The sequence below is a fragment of the Macrotis lagotis genome, chromosome 8 (genome assembly GCF_037893015.1).
Source record: "Macrotis lagotis isolate mMagLag1 chromosome 8, bilby.v1.9.chrom.fasta, whole genome shotgun sequence".
NCBI lineage: Eukaryota > Metazoa > Chordata > Mammalia > Peramelemorphia > Peramelidae > Macrotis > Macrotis lagotis.
In genome coordinates this window covers 27132943-27156613 of record NC_133665.1, presented here as the reverse complement: position 1 = coordinate 27156613, position 23671 = coordinate 27132943, and the positions used below count along the sequence as shown (strand labels likewise).

Sequence of the window (23671 nt, the reverse complement as noted above, 5' to 3'; positions counted from 1 at the left end):
ACAAACTTGACTCAATGCTAGTTTTCCTCCAGGGAGGGAAAGGCTATGAACCCTTCTATCTCCATCACTTTAGCACACACATTTTCTGACACACAATAAGAAACGCTTGTTAACTGACTTACTGATGAACATCATTTGGAGCAGACCCCAAGGGAAATCAAGGCAAGAGTGTTGGCAGAACAGGCTGATGATGTTCAAGGCTCTGGAGTGATCCCCTATTGTTACTGACCTTCATCAGAATCATCACCATCAACAAGCACTTACCATGGGCCAGGCCCTTGGCTAAACAGTGGGGATACAAAGAACAGTTCCTGCCCTCCAGAAAGCTCACTGTCTAATAGGGGAGACAACACAGAAGCAACTATGTAATAGCCGGTACATAGAGAGTCGATAAAAGGCAATCTCAGAAGGCACTAGTGGTAGGGGGGAGTGGGAAATGCCTTGTAAAAGGTGAGATTTGAGCTGAATCTTGAAGGAACAGGAGGTGAGGAGGGAAAGCATTCAAGGCATGGGGGACAGCCTGGGAAAATGCCTGGAGTCAGGAGATGGAGGGTGGCATGTTAAAAAAAGAGACCACCAATGTCACTGGCTCATAGATTATGAGGAGGGGTGTAAAGTCTAAGAAGGCTGTAAAGATAGGAAGGGACTGGATTGTAAAGGGTGTTAAAGTGCAAATAGAAGTTTATATAGTTGATCCTCAAGGCAATTGGGAGCAAACTGAGTAGGGCAGGGTGTGTGTGATTGATGTGACACTAGACCTTTGCTTCAGAGAAATCGCTCCAGCAGCTGAATAGAGGAGGAACTGGGGTGGAGAGGAGACTCTGACAGAGCCCCCAGGATTAGGAATGACATCTTGGTCTCTCTCTCTGACCATACCTGACCCCTTTCCCCAGCCTTAACCATATGGTCAGGATAAGGAATGGTAACAATTTGTATAGAATATCAAATAGAATATTCAAAGTTAGAAGTCATCTAGCAGACTTAGTGATCATCTAGTCCAGCTTCTAATCCTTAAGAAGGAATATCCTTTAGCACATTCCAGCAACTTTACCACATTTAAAGCCCTTAACAGTCTCACTCCAATCTATCTCACATACCCTCCTTATGCCTTTGCAAAGACTGTCCCCTGGGTGTGAATGCTCTCCTTCCCTCCTTCTGTCCCTTGGAATCCCTAGTCCTCCTTCTAGGCTCAGCTTCAATACCCAAGCTGATTGCCTTATTGTTAGTGCTGCACTCTATCTCACCTCACCTTAAAATTACTGTTATTCATTTCTTTTGTTTTGTGCTAGTCTGTGCACATTTTATCACTTCCTCCCCTCCCCATGGGGGGAAATGAGAATAAGCATTTATGTAGCCAGATACTTTACAAATATTCACTTGATCCTCACAACAATGTAAGGAGGTAGGAACTATTTTTTTTTCCATTTACCATTAAGGAAATTGAAGCAAAGAGATTAAAGGACTTGTCTGGGATCACACTGTGATTGTCTGGAGGCTGGATTTGAACTCAAGTCTTACTGACTCCAATCCTGGTATTCTATCCACCAGGCTGCTTCAATAGAACAAAAACTCCTTGAGAGCAGGGCTGTTTCTTTATATCTTTGTCTGGCCAGCACCCAATGCTTATACAAATGAAATGAAGTGAATGGAAACAAATTATTTTAGTCTCTCCAGGCCAGAGAGAATTCTTTTACATAGTCATTTTTAAAAAAACATTCTGATTGTTATATTGACCTGAAATTTGCTTCTCTGATGTTCACTCATCATTGATAATTTTGCCCTCTAGAGCTAAGCAAAAAAATTTTTTTTAAAAAAAAATTGTTCTTTTGAATGGTTAGCCCTTCAAATGCTTGAACATAATTACTGTGCCCCTCCCTGAGTCTTCTCTCCTCCAGGTTAAAGATTCCAAGTTTCCTCAATGATATCTCATAAAACATGATTTGAAATCTAATTAATAATTGGGTGCATTTCATGTTAACATTGGGATGTGTGTGTATAAGTGGCGGTGGGGTGGGGGTGTGCCCAAATTTGCATGAGGTGTCTATCTCTGTCTATTCATTTGTAGTAAATGTGCTAGTGTCAAAAATGTGTGTATGTGTAATCAGTGTATGAGTCCAGATGATATAGCAAGTGGGAAAGAAACTCTTTTTGTCAGGAACTTGGGAATCTTTCCCTCTTGTGAAGTCCTTGAGGACCATGTTCCTCTGATCATCGGAGCAAGTCATGTCCTGAATTCAGGTGGGTAGGATCAGAGTCACTCCTGACACAGTATAGCACAGGAAAGAAAAAAAAGAAAGAAAGAAAAGCTCTCAATTTTAAGTCAGGGATTTCCTCTGAGCTCACACAATCACAATCTCGGAAATATGAAGGGGCTCAAAATTGGAGATCATCTGGTCCAAACCAAACCTGACTGGATTTTGCTTTATGCCATTCCCCAAATATCCCACCATCCAACCTCAACTGCGGATGCCAGGAAGGCATTTTGCAATACGCTTTACAAAATCTGCACTATAGAAGATGGCTCTCCATCTCTGGCACCAGAAAAGGACCTTAATGACTCAAAAGGGAACTCACTTATTCCCCTCTTCTCCTTCTATCACTCCTACATTTAAATCTCCAGCCCTGACTCTTAAGTAAATTCAATGTGCCCCAAACTAATCTTATCACCTTTCCCTCCAAATCTGATAGGAACTGTACCTCTATCTGTATCTGTCTGTCTCTCTCTCTCTCTCTCTCTCTCTCTCACACACACACACACACACACACACACACACACACACACACATCCTTTATGTACTACAGCAGCCATAGAGATTTCACTGCAGAGGAGGGCTGACATCCCTTCAAGGCTCTAACGTACCTTGAGACCTGTAAGAACCCAAACTGGAATCCCAGTTCTGCCACTTAACCCCATGGATGACCTTCACTCTGAATGCACTTATGTGACCTCTGTAACACAAAGGGATTAGACCAATGCTTTCTAACATCTTTTTCTGTACCAAAGTTCTGTGATCCTTATAACATAGTTAAGGTTTTCAAAACAGGTGTTACAATCTTATGACCAAAGTGGCAGACTGTGGGAGTACCTCCCAAGCTTAGATACCTTGGAACGTCTGAGAAATGTCTAATTGTATCTTCCTGATCATAGGAAAGGGGTTATTAGTGAGGTGACCAGTCATTCATACCCCTTAGCTGAAGGAGAGGGATGGCAAAGCCAAATAAAGGAACTCATCTCTTGTTCTTGTACAATTTCCCTGGCCCTATGTGCTCCTGGCTCCTTAACCTAAAAAAAGTGTGTGAGTAAATTCAAAAAGATTAGTGTGCTCGACAAGCATGGAATGCTGAGCTGGGAAACAAGTCAGATGCTTTCACTCTCATTCCATGTTTAAATGCTCCCTTTCTTCAGAGATACCCTCCCCTCAAAGTCTCATCTTTTCCTGTTCTCAGGGATGAAAGTCCATCAGGGTCTCAAGCCTGTTATCAACATGAGTTCATGTTCCCCTTCTCTTGGCTTAAGAGTAGCATTGGGTATCATTGTTCTAGAGAACTCTGGGAATAGAAATGGGAACATAGGAGATGGGAAGGTTCAATTCCCAACCCCTTCCACAATATAAGGGACCTTCCCCAAACAGGACTGAATTTTACTTTCAGTTTAGGGACTTTATTCCAATTGATTCTGTGCCTTTCTTTTTCATCTACCTTTCCTTTTTACACTGCACTCACATATTGATACTTTCCCACAGGTCAATCAGAAATGGACCAGTGACCAGCTCAGGGAAGCAAGGGAGCATGTGAACACACTATCCTGCCTAGAGACACAGCTAGGTGGCACAGTGGAATTGGGAAGATAAGTTCAAATGCAGCTTTAGACACTATAAATGTATGACACTGGACAAGTCACTTAACCTCTATCTGCAAGTGTAAAATAAGCAGTTGGGAGGACCAAATGAGATAATATTTATAAAGCACTTAGTATATGTGCTCCCTTCCTTCCTTCCCTATGGTCCAAAGTGAGACTGAAGGAAGACTTAATTCTTGAGGAAAGAGTTATGGAAACTATTCTGGAAAGAACCCAGTATGATAGAAAACTGGGACTGGGACTGAGACTAGCCCCTAATCTCAGTCATAGACTAATCCCTAATCCTGGCTACCAATTGACCTCAAGCCATAACCCCAGACTGAATCTAAACCTTGCCCACAAATAGATCATGAATTCTAGCTATGGACTGACACCCTGCCTCCAATCCCACCTCCACCACCAAGCCCCACACCCTCCCTAGCCCAACCCTGGCCATAGTGGAGGATGTAAAACAGGCAGGCAGTTTTGCCATGACCACCCTTTCTCATCCCTGGGTAACTTGGGAAAGAATGGCATAAAGCCAGGCAGAGATATCAAAGGAAGTGACAGAGGGAATGGGGAGTGGGTACTTAGATTGAAGAGAAAAACAAAGGAAAAGAAAAGGAACAGCTCAAGTTTGGGGAAAAGAGTTGCTGAAAGTCAGAGGTCAGTGGAAAAGCTAGATTCTAACTAGGATTCTATTTGGAGAGGTGCCATCTTGGTTGGGGCAGAGGGCTGGATGAAGTTATCCCTCAATGTCTCTTCTAAGGTAAGAGTTCTATTCATTTGGGGATTACAAATGGGACAACACTGATCTGGCATCTTGAGTCCACCTTGTCAGTTCTGGAAAACAATGGAACACATCCCTTTGGAGAGGCCCTTCTGTCAAATACAATGTGGACAAGCATTAATGAAGTCAGTCCATGGCTATCCATATATATACAGCATTTAAAATTTCTAACAGTGTTAGCCACACATTATTTCATGTTTCCTGTGGGTACACACAGACTGCTATGAACATGTATGTGCATATACCTGGTATGTCATGGACATCACCACAAGAACACAGGTATGTGTAGTGCATGTATACACATGCAAGACAGAGCCCTTCCACTTAGTGTGAGAGTGTGTGTGTGTGTGTATGTATGTATGCATGCAAAGCATGTGGACACCATTGAGCGTATGCATGTCCGTTCTGTGAGTTTGCACTCGGTGGCTGCCCCGTCTGTAGCTCGTTAACGGGTGGGGAGGTAAAGGGGGGGAGCTCATGAAACCAGAACCAGATTATTAGCGATGCATTAGGGGACGGCGGTCTGCCAGGCGAGGACTCCATTAGGGGAACATCTGAGTGAGTTAGCCAGACTGGCTGTAAACCTGGGGGTGGGGGGACTGAGGAGGGCCCCAGGATCAAGTTACATACTTAAAAGCCAGAGGAGCAAGGGGGATAGCCAGCGGGCAGTGTTCTCTGCTGAGGAGACAGAGCACAGACCCCAGCCAAAGGGGAAGAAAGGAAAGGGCCCAGCTGGGACAGGGGCCCAGGTCTGAACACCCAGATTCTGGGGGACCAGAGCTTGACAAGACTTGACTTTTTTGGAGGAACTTCAGGGAACCAGTGACATCATTATAAGAGGAGAAGAAGGAGATAGATCCCCAAGAAGTCCCTGCCCCCAAATTACTTTGTATTTATTTTAAATTATTTGTGAACACAGTGTATGGAATGAATAGAATGTAAGCCCCTTGAGGGCAAAGGCTTATTATTTGACTTTTGGTTTTATATCTTAACCTAGCATAACACTATTAAGAAATTATAAAGAAATGCTTGTTGAATTGACTTTAATGATCCTGTTCTCTTAAATCAGCTCTGACTAAAACACTTTCTGCACCAACTTCTCCAAGTCTTGGTTTCTTCAATGATAGAATAAAAAGGTTGGGTTAGAGGAAATTTAGAGATAGCACATGATGAATTAAATTGCAGCCAGGCTCCAATGACTAGGATTCCAGTGACCCTGTATTCAGACCACAGCCAGGACTTCGCAGAAACATAACAGACCCACGCAATGTCACTTCTGATCTCAGACTAGCCCCTAATCCCAGTCATAGACTAATCCCTGAATCCTGGCTACCGAATGACCTCAAGCCATAGCGATCAACGGAATCCAAACCCTGGCTACAAATAGATCTTCAGTCCTAGCTATGGACTGATACTCCCTCTCCAAGCCCCTCACCCCACTTCTACCCAACCCTGACCACAGACTCCCACCACAGATTGTCCCATATCTCCTCTATCATCACATAAACTCTAGTCATCACATAGGCTGAGAGCATTGAGAGTTTCTCAGCAGTTCATCCCTTCTGGTGGATACAGTTCAAAAACCAGGTTCTGCTGCCAACTGGTCAGGACCAAATCTTTTTTCTGTCCCTTTTCCTCCATTCACACAACAGTTATCTGAGTTACTTAGACTCCTAACTGTTTCTCTGGCTCCAGTCTCTTACCACATAGCTGCCAGTTGGATGTGCCTAGAACATAGGTGTGCCCAGGCCACTCTCCCGGTCAAGGAATTTCAGCTATGCCTTCTGTTCTCTAGGATAGGAATACAACGTTGTTTGCCCCGGCACCCTTCCCAGCTGGCCTCTGTCCTACCCTTCCAGACTCTTTTCACACCCTTGTCCCTCACAAAATCTACATTCTGGACAAGCTGCTCTTCTTGACTTTCACAGTTCATGTCGTTCAAATATGTCATCCATATCTTTGTACAAGCTGTTTCCCATTCCTGGAATCTTCTCCCTCCTCACATCAACATCTTAGAAAGCCTAGCGTCCTTAGAGGTTCAGCTTAATTTGTTGCCTCCTACAAGAGGCCATATCTGGCTCTCTGCACATCCCCCATCATATCTCCCAGATTACTTTTTTTTTTTGCATTAACTTATTTGTGTACATATTGTTTTTACCTGATAGAATGTAAGCCCCTTGAGGGCTAACATTTGGTTTGGGGTTTTGTATCCCCAAAGCCTACCACAGAAGGTTGGCAAAGAGCAGTTGCCTAATAAATGTTTGTAGAATTGATTTGAATGGTCCTGCCCCATTAGATGAGCCCACCATCCTTCCAGTAGACACCCTGTGGCATGTACACAAGCTTTTCTAGAACACTGTCCCTCTATACATACCCTGAATATTTTGTTCACATCTGAGTACATCTCATAGATGAACTACACATGCTGGATAATCTCCCCACCCATGTTATCCACATGCTTTTATCATGTCCTATGGACCTGGTATATATGTACACACACACACACACACACACACACACACACACACCCTCTGCATACTTGTATCCTGAACACACCAATAGGGATCCCAAATCCCTAGCTTGGGCAACCTCATTTAGCATCCCCTCCCCTTCGACAACTCTACCAATCCTGCACTGTTCACCGGGAAAATTTTTTCCTAGATCATCAATATAAGAGTTTATAGGGAAATCAAAAAGCATTTATTTCTTCCTCTCTACCACCTTGAGATCCCCTTATCCCCATTTCTGACCCTTCTCATAGGTTCACCCTATCCTCTTCCTCGTACCAATATGGTACCACTATCCAAACTCAGTTAAAAATTACAACAGAGGGGCAGCTAGGTGGTGTAGTGGATAAAGCACCAGACTTGGAGTCAGGAGTACCTGGGTTCAAATCCGGTCTCAGACACTTAATAATTACTTAGGTGTGTGGCCTTGGGCAAGCCACTTAACCCCATTTGCCTTGCAAAAACCTAAAAAAAGAAAAAAATTAAAAAAAATTACAACAGGACAGGAGCCAAATTAGGACTGATTATTTCCCTTAAAGGAGAGATTCCCAGAAGGTTAAAATCTTCTCCCTCACTTCAAAAATTTCTAGGCCATCCATCTTTCCCTTCCTAGCCCTGACCCTCATAGGACTCTCAGTCTGAAGGAGAAACATCCCTTTATTTGGAGAGCCCTTAGTTTGAGGAGCTACTCAAGGATATCTGCCCCTCATTAGAAGGGTCACCCCTTAAATCCCCTTCAGACCAGGAGCTCTTCAAAGACTGAACTTTTGTCTTTTCCTCAAACTAAGGGCTCTTCAAATAAAGGGGTGTTTCTCCCTCAGACTGAGGGTCCTATGAAGGTAAGGGTTAGGATGGGAAAGATGGATGACCTAGAAATTTCTGGAGCACAATTTGCACTCCGGATCTCAGACTGTGATGGAGTCAGTGCTCCAAGTCATTTAAATTCCTTTCCATCTGAAATGAGTGTTTCCCAAGACAAAAATATGGAAAAACGATTCCCCTTTTCCCAGGAATAGGGGATTAAGGAAGAACGTCTTTCTTCTCTCTTGTGTTGTACGCATGTGTGTGTGTGTGTGTGTGTATGTGTGTGTGTGTGTGTGTTTTCTCTGTTCTGTTTCCCCAGGACTGGATATGATGTCAAAAGAAATACAGATGTGCATTTGCCCCGAAATGATGTGAATTGCAGGCCATATTCCCCAGGTTGGGGGAAAAGGGGAGGGCGGTGTGTTCAGCCTGGACACAGCAAGGCACGGCTGAGTGCACGTCCCAGCGGTCCGGGTGGTAGCCAGGAAATCGGAGCACAGCTGTCCTGCCTCCCCCCAGCATATCCCCCCCTTCCTGGGTCACTTCCCGCCCCCCCCACATTTGAACCACCCCACACACCCTGGTCAGGTCTATCTCCTCACTGTCCTCAATACCACACACACACACACACCAACACACACACAAATCACTCCTGTCTTTGCTTACTCTGTTCCCCTTACCTAGGACTCCTACCCCCATCTTCTCCACCTTTCTTCCTCCTGATCAAAATTCTGACAATTTTTCAGGCTCCAGCCCCTGCTCACCTCCTGTGGCCTTGACCAACTGTCCTTCCTACATAATTTCACCCATCTAATTATCACATACTGTCTAGTGTTGTTTTCTAATTGTCTCACGCGAGTGAGTCACCTCCCCAAACAGACGATGACCCCTTGAAGGCCTGTGTCTATTCCTTCTCCTGTCTCCCTCACAGCCCAGCTGGACTGAGGGGTAGGTACACAGGAAGCACTCTGTGAAGATTTGTTGATTGTATTTGAGGCACTGAATGTATGAGCTGGAAGAAACCTAAGAGACCATTTAATCCAACCCTTCATTTTACAAAGGCCTGGGGAAGGAAAATGCTTTGTAGAAGATCACCCAATGAGTCAGAGAACCCAGGTGTCCTGGCTTCCCAGCCTAGGGTGCTTCCCACTAAACCCTTTTGCCCTCTTTTCCATGGTGACAACAAGAAAGAATCAACTTAATACCCTCTCTCTCTCTCTCTCTCTCTCTCTCTCTCTCTCTCTCTAAGAGAGTGAGGTTAAGATTGGAGAGAAAGATTAATCTATTCCTAATTCCCTTCATTGGTTCATAAACTAATCTGTCTGGGAGGGGGCAAGAAACTAGTTAAATACTGGGCAACAGCCTGGCTAGAAACTCGACCTTCCTACTGGTACCTCAATTTCTCTTCCTTTTGAAGAAAGTCCCCTACCTCCTCATTACCACCACGTCCTTCCTAGGGAAGAGAAGAAAGAAGTTACAATGAGGGGATCATGAGCCTGGGAGGACCTTGATATATGGGTCCTGAAAAGAAGGAATAGAATCCATAGCCCATAGATAGCTATGTCTGAAAGCACTTGTAGGAGCTGCCCCCACAGGAGCAGCCAGACTTACATGTTGCCATTGATCAAGGATCAGTGGCCGGTATCGAAGGAAGAACTTGAGAGGGAATGACTCGGGATCAGGCCAGGAGGAAGGCGTCTGCCAAGTCACCTCCAGGCGACGAGGGCTGCTAGGTACAGGTCGGGCCACAACATTCTCTGGAGGATCTGGCTTCACTGATTGGGAAAAAATATATCACCGATAACATCATCATTAACATTGTCCTCATATCCATCATCCCCATTGTCATTGCTACCATCATTACTGACTCCATTGAAGTTATTCATCCCTACTAATCATCACAGGGCTTACCAATCTGCAAGGCAGGACTATACCTACACCAGTGTTCCCTTAGGAATATACTAAAAGTATTCATCAGACAATGGAGATTTCACCCTCATCAGATCTTTGGCCTCAAGATAAACTAAGAAGATATCTCTTTCCCCCTGTGGCCTTTACACCTCAGCCTCCAGGGGTGACTGTCCCTCTGGTCTTGTATCATCAAGGAGTCCAGGAGTCAAGGACTGTGGTCTAGTCTGTCTTTGGTTGTAGGACTGATGCCAAGATTTGAGAGTTCAAGGCTAAATCAGAAGGGGCTCCAGTCTATGAGGAATGGGAACTAAAAGGGAAGAAGTTGAGAATAGTTTAAGAAAGAGAAAAAAAAAGTGATAATTAAGGAAGGTTGAAAAGAGAGATGATCTGAAGAAACTAGGATTGGCCAGAAGAAGATTAGAAGTGGTAAGAAGGTTTAGAGAAGACAGGGGTGGTCAAAGTAAGACTAGTGGGGCATAAAGAGGAGATTTACAAACTGGGAGAAGACTAAGGGAAAAGTAAAAACCCTAGCATAGATAAGGAAGAATATCGAAGGAAAGCTAGAAGAGAAAGGTCTGAGTGTGGAAGAAAGGGGACTAGGGAAGAGGATTGGAGGGATGGGGTGAGGATAGGAAGGGGAGACCTATGGGAGAAATAAGACAGGATGGAAGGAGTTGGGGTGCATTAGGGTCAAGATAGAAGGAAACTAGGGGAGGGGGGATCTGGGAAGGACAGGACAGGATGGGGGAGGGGAGCCCAAGGGAGACAGAGGAGGTCTGGAGTGAGGAGGCCAGGGAGGGGTAGGAGAGGCGTCTATCCCAGCCCTGTCTCTTGCTCTGACACCTCATTCATCACCCGAAACTTAAGGAAGCCATTAAGTTGGGTGGAAGGGGCTAGGGTTGGGGGCGGAGGCTGCAGCTGTTCTGCATAATAGCCCTCTCCTCTGCCTTCATCTAGCCCCTCCACTCTTCTTCCCACCCAGAAAGCTGTCAGGTTCAGGATTCTCAGGGACAGTTCATCTACTCTTCTGCCCACACAGAAAGGATACATCAGTGTGTCCTTGAGGTCAGCAGAGTATGGAGCAAAAGACAAGTGGAATAACATCCCAATGAGTGAGAGCTTGGTAACTGGACATCTTTACCAGGGCAGGACAACAGCAACACACCTGAAATCCCTAATAGGTCATCTGAGGGGGAGACATGGTTTCTACCCTCAGGGAGCACCCCAACCCACCCAGGCTGAGAGGAAACATGACTGCCATCCAGAGTTAGTCTGATTCTCACTGAAGTCACATCCAGTTTTCAGGAAGGTAAATGAATACAGAGTTCATCATCCCCATTTCCCAGTCATATCTCAGGGAGTATAGGGGCAGACCTGTGAAACGTCACTCTAGGAGAGCTCTCAGGTTAAGAGGGGAGGGTAGTCCTGAGAAAACTCTGGTAGAGCTGAGAGAAGACGAAAATATAGGGACAATGAAGAGGTGTGATCTGAGCACTCCCTTGGATGAGGACAGATCTAGGATCCTGAGGTTTAGAGAATCCCCAAAGTGATCCTTTAAAGAAATTTTGAGAAGGATCCTGGAAGGCTACAAGCCTTGGCAGCCAGGCTGTGCTCCCTCACAATGAGGACTCCCTGAAGTGGATCCTGGGAAGTACTCCTAGGAACAGCATTAGTCTTTTCCTTTATGTAATATATGAGGTACAGGCAGAATGAGAAACACTTTACAACAAGACCCAGACAGTTTGATCTCCAGGCTTTGTGGAATTGGTGCTTTCAGAAAGGACGCTTGATAGTAGTTCTCTCTGTTCTTAGGGAAAACCTGACAGGTAGCTACTCCAGAGGGTACTGGTGTTTATTGAGTGTGTTGGAAGCTGTTAATGATGGGAGTAATGATGTCCCCAGTAAAGGAGATAATGGGCAGTTAATTCCCTGCCGCTGGGAAATTGAGGAAGGGGCAACTTAAACTGGAAGAACTAAAGAAGCCACCAGCATCACCATAATGATGGCTAACCACAGAATACACATGTATGTTCATGATAAGGCATGCACTCATGCCTCAACTCAAATGAGTTCATTCCTCTATCCTGTTGAGCAGTCTGTATCTGTAATTTTCAGAATCCAGTTCAAGACTCCCCTCTGCCAAGAAAGCAGTACTAATCAATCCTACAGCTACTGTGATTACATAGTCACTCTGCTTTTGGAGGTTTGTAGTAGATTAATTCCCCAGGCTAAATCTTTGTCTTCATGCCCAAACCTTACCTATGGTAAACTCATCGAAGGTGATGGCTGTAGAATTGTGGCCCAGGGCATTGGTGACCGTCAACGTGACTTTGTATTTGACCGTAGAGAAGAGGTGTGTATATCGGATGTGACACCGGTTCTTGGGGGCTGGGTCCTTCTCACAGCCTAACAATTTGGAGCCATGCCTACTCAAGGAGAAGGGGGAGAAGAAAAAAGAAGGGGAGATGACAGAGATGAAGGAGGATAAAGAAACTAGCTGTTACTCAGGGACCCTCATATCCCACCCCTCCCTTCTTTTCAGACAGAAACCCTAGATTTTCTCCACCAGGAAGTCTTCCAGTTGACCCTCAACCCAGCTTCTCACCACCAGTACCAAGCTTGCCTTCTTCAACCTCTCAGGATGGTCCCAGGAATCAGAGACAGAGTTACTTACAGAACTGTTACATTGAAGGTGTTGGGTATGAAGGTGGGTGCAGGCAAGTGCCAGCTGCAATAAAATCCCTTGGGGTAGCTGTTGGAACGGCAGGTGAGGACAGGTTCTCGGGGTGGCACTGATAGGACAAGAAGGCAAAAGGGAAAAGGGATAGGCATTGTTTTAGCACCTTCAGAATCGATTTGAGTTAACCATTTACCTCCCTATTCCCTACCCTTCCATCCCTGGGCTGAGGATGCCTAATAATTTGTTGGCAGGCCATTTCTTCTATGAATACAATTCTCCCCCACCCAGCACCCATTCTGCTAATAGTCACCATACTCTAGTGACCACAAGGTGGCAGCAGTGCCTGGACCCACAATAAAATGGGGGGAGAAGAGGAGAGGGAAGAAGCTGATCAGCCTCAAGAAGACCCCATTTCATCCAGCATCTTGGTCTCTGCAGCCTCTACCCATACCTTCCAGCCCTTCCTCACTCAATTCCTTCCTGTATTCAAAGTGACCGTCCTCCTTTCTGCTACATTGTTAATGATGTTTCCTTGTTTTCAGTAGGAAATGAAAAACAGAGATAGGAAATAATGACCATGGCCTTGTATTTGTACTGTACTTTGTAGATTCCCACAATGTACCATCAAATACATCTTCCCCTTGGGTCCTAACAATAACCCTATAAGGTCACCAAGGCAGGTATTATCCCCCTTTTACAGATGAGAAAAATGAGACCCAATGAGGTATCAAGTGTACTAGAATCCAAATCCCCAACTTGTAGCCCAATGCTCAGAATCACAGATTTCTGAGTCAGAAGTGAACACAGAGACCATTTGACCATTTCATCCAACAGGAGTTTCCTTGACAAAATCCCAGACAAATTGCCATCCCCCCCCCCCCAAATCAATCAGCCAGTTCCCTCTCCAGCTTTACCCAGGCACAGTAGAGCTGTCTCTGGGGAGAGGGAGTGTGTATGGAACTACAGCCATGGCACAACCAATTAGCCTGAGGGTGGGCACCCCCAAGGCCTGAGAACCTAAAGTTCCCATTCCCTTTCCCAGCATGGAACAGTTTTGCACTAAGAAAACTAATCATTGAAATAGCTGCATCAGGATTAGCATGGATCTTGCTTTCTAGGTAGCTAGTAGGCTGGCTCAATAGGGTCATAGATTTAGAGCAGAAAGGAATCCAAGAAGCTAGGTTGTTCAACCAGCTTGTTTTACAGATGAATAGACGGAGGCTCAGAGAGGTTTGATTTAGAGATGATGAATGAAAAAGAATTTATTCAGTTCTTATCAGGGGCCAAGCATGGTGCTACATATTGAATTACAGGATCATACACTGATTTCCAGACTTTATTGGAAGAGAACGCAGAGGAAATTTGAGTCCAACCTCCTGATTTTACCAATGGGGGAGTTGAGGTTAGGGTTAGAAGACTAATCCAAGGACACACAAGCAGTTCCTGTGGCTCCAAATCTAAGCTGTTTTCATCTTACACTTCACTCTACTACAAATTGAAGCAACCCATTAATACACTTTGGGACAACTTGGATGGTGAATGGAACTCCATTGCTCCAAGTTCTGCCCAACTGAATAAATCCATTTCTTCATTCATATCCTTCACATATTAAAAGGCAGTTGCCACAACTCCCTCAACCTCCCCAACCCTAATCCCACCTTAAATCTTCTGTTCTACAGACAAAGATCTCTAGCTTCTTCAACCATTCCTTTAACCACCCAGGTTGCCCTCCTCTAGCATTCCTTTTGGCCAATGTCCTTCTAAAAACATGGCTCCTGGAATTGAGCACAATAATCCAGATGGGTCTGACTTTATCCTAAACATCATGGATCTATTACTACATCCTAAGACTGAATAAGCATTTTTTGGCTCCAATGTTTTGGTCACCATGTTAGTTCATAACAAGCTCAGGAATCCATTGAGAACCCCAGATCTTTTCCATGCTATTGTCTAGTTTCATTTCCCTTAACTTTTAGTGTGTTTTACAGCCAAAAAAGGAAAAAAGAGAGAGACAAAAAGAGAAATGGATAGAGACTGTTTGGAGAACCCTGAGATTAGAACCCTGGGCAAAAGTTCTCTAAGCCCCATTTTCCTCATCTGTAAAATGGGGATAACAATACTACTATAATGCCTACCTCAAAGGGCTGTTGAGAATTAGATGAGCTAATTATAAAATGACATTATATAAATGTCAGTTCTCGTCAGTATAAAGAGGAAGGAAGTGAAGGAGGGAAACTGAGACATAGAGCAAAGGTGGAAGTGAGGTGAATGGGAAGGGATGGGATATGCTTTCTTCCTGTCTTTCCCTTGAATCAGCAGCAACTGGAGAAATCATGAGACACAACTGTTTGGAGATGATGTCTGATTCAGAGTCAGAAATGAGAGAAAGGTAGGAAACCCCAAGAGGAGCTTTTCTCTTCAAGTAACTGACATTCCAAGGACTGTCCCCAAACCCCAGCCAAAATGAGTCTTTCAGGTACTGGTCTTCAAATGTCCAGTAAGTGAACACTGGGAGAATTAACAAGTGAGTTGCTGATTTCTAAAAGGGAGAAGTAACTTCCTTTACACTGTCCAGGGGTAGTGAGATAGAACATATGAGCTTTGTAGCTCCTAGAACCTTTGGCCTATCAAGGCCCATAAGTCATAAGAATGCACTGGTATGTAGTAGCTAGAGTATTGGATATAAAAATCAGGAAGACTTAGGTTCAAATCCTAATTCTAAATCTTAGCAACTTTGTGACCCTGGGCAAATCAAACTTCTCTGAGTCGCAGTCTGTTCATCTGTAAAACATGGTGGTTGGACAACCTGGCTTCTAAAATGCCTTTCTGCTCTAAATCTACCCAGAAAGCAAGATCCATGCTAATCCTGATGCACAAGATTTTTCAATGCTCAGCTTTGCAAAACTGTTCCATGTTGGAAAGGGAATGGGAACTTTTTTATAGGAGGACCAGGTTCTCATGCCTTGGGGGTACCCACCCTGAGGCCAATTGGTTGTGCCATGGCTGTAGTTCCATACACACTCCCTCTCCCCAGAGACAACTCCACTATGCCTGGGTAAAGCCGGAAAGGGAACCGGCTGTATCGATTGGGGGGTGGGGTGGGGGGGATAGGGCAGAGGCCTTCTTAATGGGGTTACTGGAGTTCAGCCAAGCCCCCAGCTGTGGGGGAGGAGACAGTGACTGAGACGGCCAGAAAGACAGACAGGGACAGAAACAGAGCAAAGCTAAGACTCGCCCTAAGGAGGGATGAGGATGAGAGCATAGTCCCTTCCCTGCCCCCACCACCTCCTTACCCTCAATCATAAGATTATAGGCTTTTGAGTCAGAAAGAATCTTAGGAAACATCCAGTACAAACCCCTCAGTAGGAAACTGAGGTCCAGAGAGGGGAAAAACCTTGCCAAGGTCACACAGGTAGTTAGCAGCCAAGCCGAGATTAGAACATAGAAATTTTGACTCCTAACTCAGTGGTATTGGCAGCGCCCCACACCACACCACACTGCCCTCACAGGAAATACTGAAGAAGGTGACCTCTACTGTGCCTCAGCAGATCCATCTCCAGCCCCCTCAATTCACTCCAGAGAGCCTGGAGATTATTTATATGCATATCCTGACTCTTACCCTGCCCAGATCTCCTCCCTATTCAAACTAAGGGCTCCTTAAGAGAGGGGAAACCAGATCTCTCCCCCAACACCTAGGGTTACTCCAGGGCAGGACCATGTAGCTCCCTCAAACTGAGAACTTCCTCATGGAGAGAGAACCCTGTCTGTTCCCAACCCTAGATCTGGGACTTTTCAAGAGAAAGAATACTACTTTTCTCCACCCTAGACCAGAGCTGACTTGAACTGGAGTGGGGGGGCTGAGTTTTCCAGTCCCCCAAACTAGGGACTCCCCAAGGGTAGGAGTTAGATATACCCCCCAGACCAAGGGGCTCCCCCAGGGCAGAGAGGGAGGAGAGGGAGCCCCTGTCTATAGGAGGGGAGTACAAGAGGAGGGAGAACCTGTCAGCAAAAGGTCCATGAAGCATCCCAGACCCTGGCCAGAAACTCCAGATGTTTAATTAAAGAAAAACAACAAACCGGCACAGGGGAAGCTCCTCTCTGTTCACCTGCTAAATGAAACAACTGCGGCAGCTGCTAAGAGGTTGGGGTGGGTCCCTGGGGGGTGGGGGTGGATACCCTGGCCCCTCTACTCCTCCTACCAGTTAATCAATCATCAGGGGCTGGGAGTGGGGCTTGGAAATAACCCAGGAGGGCTTCCTGGGGGAGGCAAGTTCAGGCTAGAATGCTGATCCTAAGACTGCCTTGGCCTCCTTGAAAAGGGCTTACATTTTCTGAGTCTATGATGTTTCTCTCTCTCTCTTTCTCTCTCTCTCTCTCTCTCTCTCTCTCTCCTCTGCTCTCCTCTCTGACTTTTTCTGTTTGCTAAATGGGGGTGTTCTCTGGGGCTCCAGTCTACTCTATCTATACTTCACCCCCCCTTGTGAGAGTGACTCCCCAATATAATGCCCCTAAATTTGACTACCACCATGTCCTCCTAGTTACAGGCCTCTGCAAAAATATTCCATCCACAACCTAATCTAGCACATTCAAAATTCGGCAGTTCTCCTCAGCCCCTGATCCACTTCTGTCAAGTTTTCCCCCATTCTGAACTTCAGTTTCCTAAGAAGAGGAATTTGTACTAAAGCCCTTGGGTTGTGCTCCACTCATTGGGAGAAAGAAAGAGCAGCCTCCATCTCTGACCCTGGGGAGCTCATAGTCTGATTGAAGAGGAGATTCAGGTGCAGGAAGCCATTAGAGAATAAAACAGGACAGTGTGTGATCAAGGACAGAGAGTGTGTGGCTCAGATGCTAAGTATTGGAAGAGGCCAGAGAAGGGAGAGAGCCATGTGGCTGCCTGCAACAGTCAGGGAAGGCTGCCTGAAGGAGCTGGAATTTGAGCTGGGTCTCAAAGGACAGGTAAGATTTAAAAAGGGAGATGGCTAGTAGAAAGATAGGGGGAATTGTATGGTGGAAAAGGAATACAGAAATCAACCTCCTGGATTCTTTTCTCTGGACAGATCCTACCTGGGAAGCTCGGGAGAGAAAAAACAAGAGAAATAGAGGTTAAGCAGTGAGAAAAACGTTCAACCAGGATTCAGAAAATGACAGGGACCCAAGAAGAGAAATGGGCAGATATTCAAAGAGACTGCAGCTAGAAATGAACAAAAAGAGATAAGGGACAGAAACAAAGGCAGAGATGCATAGAAGTAATAAGAGCATAATGAAGGGAGACACAGGCCAAAGGATAGAGGCAGAAACAGCCTGTACACACTAAAAGCCTAGAGTGGGGGAAGGGGAATGGGAAGGGGAAATGGGGGAGGGGAGAGTCAAAGTCAAAGTCAGTTATAGAAGAATAAAGAAGAGTCAGAGAAGGAAAGGAGACAGAAATAGGGAGGGAGGGAGAGAGAGAGAGAGAAAGGGAGACAGAGAGGAGGGAGAGAAAGAGAGGAAGGAAAAGGAAGAAAAAGAATATCATTTTCTCAATAGCAACCATCACCCAGAGTTCCCTGATCTTCCAGTCTTTAGTCCCTAATCCTCCACCCTGAATTCCAACCTTCCTCCAATTTGGTAGGGTTTTTTTTTAACCATCTTAGATTAACAGCCTGTGAAAAGACAGATGCTGACAATGATAACACTATCAGAAGTGGCAATCCCCAGGAGGTATCTTAGCCATTATCTCAGGGTCACCAGAAATCAGTCTATGAACCTCATTTTTACTATTTCTCAGGTTTTTTTTGGGACAGTTAAGTTAGAGCAGTGAATTGGTGCCAAGCCTGGAGCCTGGAGTCAGGAAGACTCATCTTCCTGAGTTCAAATCTGGCCTCAGATACTTATTAGCAAGTCATTTGACCCTAGTTGTCTCAGTTTCCTCATCTGTAAAATGATCTGGAGAAGGAAATGGCAAATCACTCCAGTATCTTTAGTTAGAAAACCCCAAATGGGGTCAGAAAGAATCAGTCGTAACTGAATAGCAACAACAAAGTTTCTCTTTCCCTATCTCCTGACCTAACTTGATCTTTGAGGTCAGCATCTTCCTTTAGAAGCCCTTACCTTAACAGAGCATGTGTTGGGCACTCTGACCACAATTCCTCCAATCGAAGATGATTAAGATGACTGGACTCAACCAAAGGGTCTGAATCAGGGCAGCAATAGGTCTGACCAGTTGTAAACATCTGCTAGCCTATTGCACCCAGATCAGCCACACCCCTCTCCCCCACTCAGCCCCTTCCAAAAGATTCATACCCTTCAAGACTAATTGGATTCCAGGGGCTAATAAACTTAACTCCTGCCTCCCCTGGGAACATGGGCCCCCTTGTTACCTCATTAGCCACCTCACAGGGAGCCAGTGACCCCTGGCCTTTGATTCCTGGACAGGGAACAAACATCTGGCCTAGTTATAGGACTTACGGTCTGTCACAGATCCCCCAAAGCTGGAGCCCCATCATGGCTAAGTTCCAGAGGGGAGAGAGCAGGGGCAGAGAGCAGAATGCAAGGAGTCTCAAAGAATAGATTATAGTTACTAGAAGCAGAAATCACATGTATGTCAGAGTCACTGTCTGAGATGGGAAGGAAGATGGAGATGGTCAGTGAAGTTGTGGAATATGAGCTAGAAGAGATGAAACTCAGACAGATGAGTCTAAAGAGGTTTGCTCTAGGAGAAGCCTGAAAGAGAAAGAAAGGTAGAGTAGTTGCTGGGAGAAACTTATCTTCTTATCTTATCTGCTACCACTGCCTCCTTTTTTCACCTAATGAGGGACAGTATTGGCCCCTACTCATTCCCTCTTTATCTAAAGGGCAAGATGCCCCACTTAGAATCACAACTGTCAGCTGGAAGATGCCCCACTTAGAATCACAACTGTCAGAGCTGGAAGGAGCCTTTGATTTCCTCTAGTCCAGGAGCTCTTAACCTACAATCTATAACCTTGTGATTTTATTGTGTGCATATACACACACATATATACACACACACACATTTTTATATACCCACCCATACTGAGGTAGGTATATATATATATATACATATATATATGTATATATGTGTATATATATATATATATATATATACACACACACAAATAATCTAGAGTGTGATATATGCCTCACATTTATAATATGATATATAGATAATTCTACAGTGTACAGTTCACCTATATCCTATACATTCATTTATTCAACAAACGCCTGCAGTATGCCTGGAGCTATGGAATTTCAGGGAAATAATCTCTGCCATCCCTTCCATACACACACAAACAAATATATACTTATTTCTCTCTCTCTCTCTCTCCCTCCCTCCTCCAAGCACTTCACCCAACAGTTGTCCCAGTAAGCAACTGCCCATTTTGTAGGATTGTTACATATATGAAGGTACTGACAATTGCTCCAAAAAGAAGGGGATAGGGAAGAGAAGATGGGATCCCCAAAACTCTCTAGATCACCATGACCCTTACTCTTATCAAAAAGTTCTTCCTAACAACTGACCTCAATCCTTCATACCCATTTCTTCCTAATGTGACCACATAGAAAGAAATAATAGGGTGAGTGAAAGGGAATAGTAAATTTGCTCCTAATCTGTGAACTTTAGGGGGGTATTTCTCCTCTCCTGTCCCTGGCCCCCATCCTTCCCCACCTCCCCCACCCCAGCCCCTGGGGCTGGGAATCGGTTACAAACCTCCGGCCACATGTGCTGTCTGTCAGCAGCCCGGCCACATTTTCCAGAGCAAAGGAAAGATAGGGCTGCATGGAAAAGGTTTTGTAAGCAAAGCCGTCTCAACCCAGGTCTCCCTCCCCACCAGGAGCCAGAGAAGGACGAAAGACAACTAGTGGGGAGGAGGGGATGGTCCTTAAAGATTTTTTTTATCCATTCTCTTGAATCATACTGACCTGATAGCAGAAGGGATATAGATTGAAAGGCAAAAAGGATGTCCCAATCAAGGGGCTTGGGTTGGAGTAAGGGAGAGAGGGAAGATTAGGAAGAGGTATTATAAGAATGTAGGGAGAAGACTCCAAAAATGGTGACAGATCAAGAGGTTCTATAAAATTGTTCCTACTATCTTCATTCAGGGAAGTGAACTGAAGGATTTGGGTGAAGCCAAACTGGAGCAGAAAGAGAAGGCTTTCTGAACAAGTATTCATATTTCATCCTATTGGTAAGTATAGGGGCAGGGGAGCTGACAATAGAACAGTCTGAGGTGAAGGTGGAAAGAATGGGAGCAGTCAGGAGGGGCTTCCTGAAAGAGGAGAAATGACTCGCTGCCCCTCAGTTCCTCTCCTTGGCTCCTTCAAACACTACCCAAGCCTAGCACATGTTGGGGCTCTGGTTGGGGGATAGGGGTCTGGTAGGGATTTATGATTGAGGGATCTAAAGGAGAATCATCACTCCTGGAAAAACTCAATAAAGGAAACAGGACAGACCACACCCTCCCATCATCCTCCAGATTCCCTAGGAAAGCTCTCAGCCTGGAAATTTATGTTTGTGTTCCTCCTGCATTGTAAAGTGAAGCTGCTCCCAGATACTCTGAACCCTATGTAACAGATGCTGTGTGTATGTGCATAAGTTCACATGTAGGCATGTTTGTAATGGTATTGTCTGGGCATTACATGGATGTGATTGTGTCTATATATAATGAAACACTGAAGAGAATATACATTCTTCTGTCATGAAAATGCCTTCTGCCAATGTATATGGACAATTGTTCTGCCTTCTAGAACTACCTGGAACACTGAGAAGGGCAGTAACTTGCCGAGGGTCATGTGACCAAGGCAGGATTTAAACCCAGGGCTTCCAAACTTCAGAGACATGGTTCTCTATCCATTACTGTTTACCTTTCCTCCCTTTTTTCTCATATGTACAAACAAATGAACCAGAAGTCTGAAGATATTTTAAAGTTTTAATAAACCATTCTAAGACTTTGAGGATAGCTTCTACATACATCTGTGTGTGCTTACATGTGTGTATTGTACATGTGCCCTACACTGTGGCATGGCTAGATGAGTACAAGAATGCATAGGTATACTGATGAATGTTTTTGACAACACATGTTATTGTGCAGAGCTCTCCAACACATCAGCAGGAAACATAGCTACCTGCAAAGCAGAATAAGAAGATCGCCAAAAAGATCCACTCCCAGCTTAAAAATGTATCCTCTTAACTACCTGTCAAGATGCCTGAAATTCCTCCTATTAAAGCTTCCTTGCTTTGGGTTACAGAATCACGGATTGTCAGAGTTGGAAGAGAACTATGATCTCCCCAGCAGAAGACCAGACTTGACCAAAATCCCACAGAGAGTTACTAACAAAGATAGGACCAGAACCCAGTGTTCTCTTATTTCTGGGTATGTTGCAGGAGCATCCAACAGAGGAATTTGCAAATATTATCTAATTTTGTCCTTACAACCAACCTGGGTGGAAGGTGCTAGGAGGAAGATTCCTGGTACCCCTGAGGGTAGAATGAAGAGGAGGATCTGAGGAATACCAAGGACATCAACCCCTAAAAGTAGTAGTAGGGTAAGGAGACTACAGAGGAGGAGACAGAAGCAGGCACGTGGTTGCCAAGAGGCTATATCAGATGACCTGAGAGGGCCCCCTGGCAGGGTGAGATACCTCACAAATATTCTAGGAGCTGAGGGTGTGAACTGGAGAATCAGAGAATTGAGGGATTAGTGAAAGGGTGGGGGGAGAATGATTGCTGACAGATGGAGTTAATTCTGTCCAGCTCCCCAGTCCTCTCTATCGGTCTGACTTTGAGAGTCCCAGGGAAGGACACCCTCACCTCCCTAATTGCACTCCCCATTCTCCCCCCTCCCTGACAACATACATCTCTGAGTGATTCTTGCTATCTAATCTTAGTTAATCCCTCCCTGTCCTGGTCCTCTCCAAATCTTCCCTCAGGACCTTCCCCCACCCCCATTTATCTTCCCCTGGGCCTCTGCCTCTCCCACAGACAAGGGAGACAAGCTCATGGAGACCAGGCTATTTGGTCTTAGTTAGAGGCAGCTCCTCTGATCTGAGGGCTATCCCACAACATCTCCAGGAATAGTATACCACCCCACATACATACACACACACACACACCTAATAAACAGGAGTTGGGGAGAGGAAATAATGCTCTGAGCTAAGACAAAGTGTGTTGTGTGTGTGTATGCTTGTGCATACATCCAGATGTCCCTGAGAAGTAGGTGTAGGTGTCTGTACACAGAGGTCTATGGGTCTGTTTTCATGCATGTGCTGTGTAGGACTGGAGAGAGGAAGGTGGCTCTGGTCCTGCAGCAGGAAGAACACAAAGTAGAAATCAAGAAAGAGTTCAGGGAATAAGAGATCTGGGGTTCTGGATCACATGCAGGAGAGTAATCCCCTCTGGGTAACTACTTGGGCTACTTTTCTGGGGACAGTGGTCAGAAAAGGATGAACCTTGGAGGTCACTCCAGGCCCTAAGATCCTGAGGGGAGTGTCACATCAGAGATGAGAGTAAGCTAGTGAGGCCGGTAGTTTTCTCTTTCATGTAGATGAAGGAATGCCAGGCCATGTGCCAGGGGTCAAGTTACCCATGGCAGGGAGGCAAGGGGCGGAGGTGGTGGGGGAGAGTGTTGGCAGCCTGGGCCCTGGGCACCTAAGCACTAGTGGAAGGGGGAGGGGATTCAGCATGGGCGGTTCACAGTGGACTGTGTTGTACAGCACCCAAACACCAAGATGTTCCTCCAGAGACAACAAACAACTCCTTGTCCCATCTTCCCGAGTTCAGAAAGGGGAAATCGTCCAGTAATAAGGCCAAAGGAGATGGGCTATGGACTCATCCACCCTTTGTTAACTTGGGTCTTTTATATGAGAGGGGGAAAATTAGCAGGGCCTGTATTATTTCCCTTTTCTCCTAAGCTCCATGCCTCCACCCACTTCACAGGTCACCTAGTGAAATGAGGCACAGACAGGCAGGTGCTTTAGGGTGGGAAAAAGGGAGGAATGGGGAAGAAAAACCTCAGTAAGAGCCAAACCAACCTCAGGTATCTTGGATGGTGGAGAGAGGACTGGGGCTGGCGTCAAAAGACCTGGCTTTAAAACTCAGCTGTGGCCTGAGGCACATCTCATCTCTCAGTCTGTTTCTTCTGTTG

At 45.3% G+C, this 23671-nt stretch overlaps 1 protein-coding gene and 1 long non-coding RNA gene across 2 annotated transcripts in view; one reads left to right on the top strand and one right to left on the bottom strand.

Annotated features, from left to right (window-relative positions):
- The window catches only part of CNTFR (ciliary neurotrophic factor receptor), a 78888-nt gene that overhangs the window by 3041 nt on the left and 52176 nt on the right, over nt 1-23671 (bottom strand). Inside the window, 3 exon segments of the mRNA XM_074196571.1 lie at nt 9551-9714; nt 12110-12276; nt 12525-12642. Of these exon segments, the coding sequence (XP_074052672.1) occupies nt 9551-9714; nt 12110-12276; nt 12525-12642 (449 nt within the window).
- On the top strand, nt 18979-21761 carry LOC141495362 (uncharacterized). The gene is made up of 3 exons (XR_012470749.1): nt 18979-19249; nt 20631-20716; nt 21620-21761. It is a non-coding gene; the product is annotated as an uncharacterized LOC141495362 (long non-coding RNA).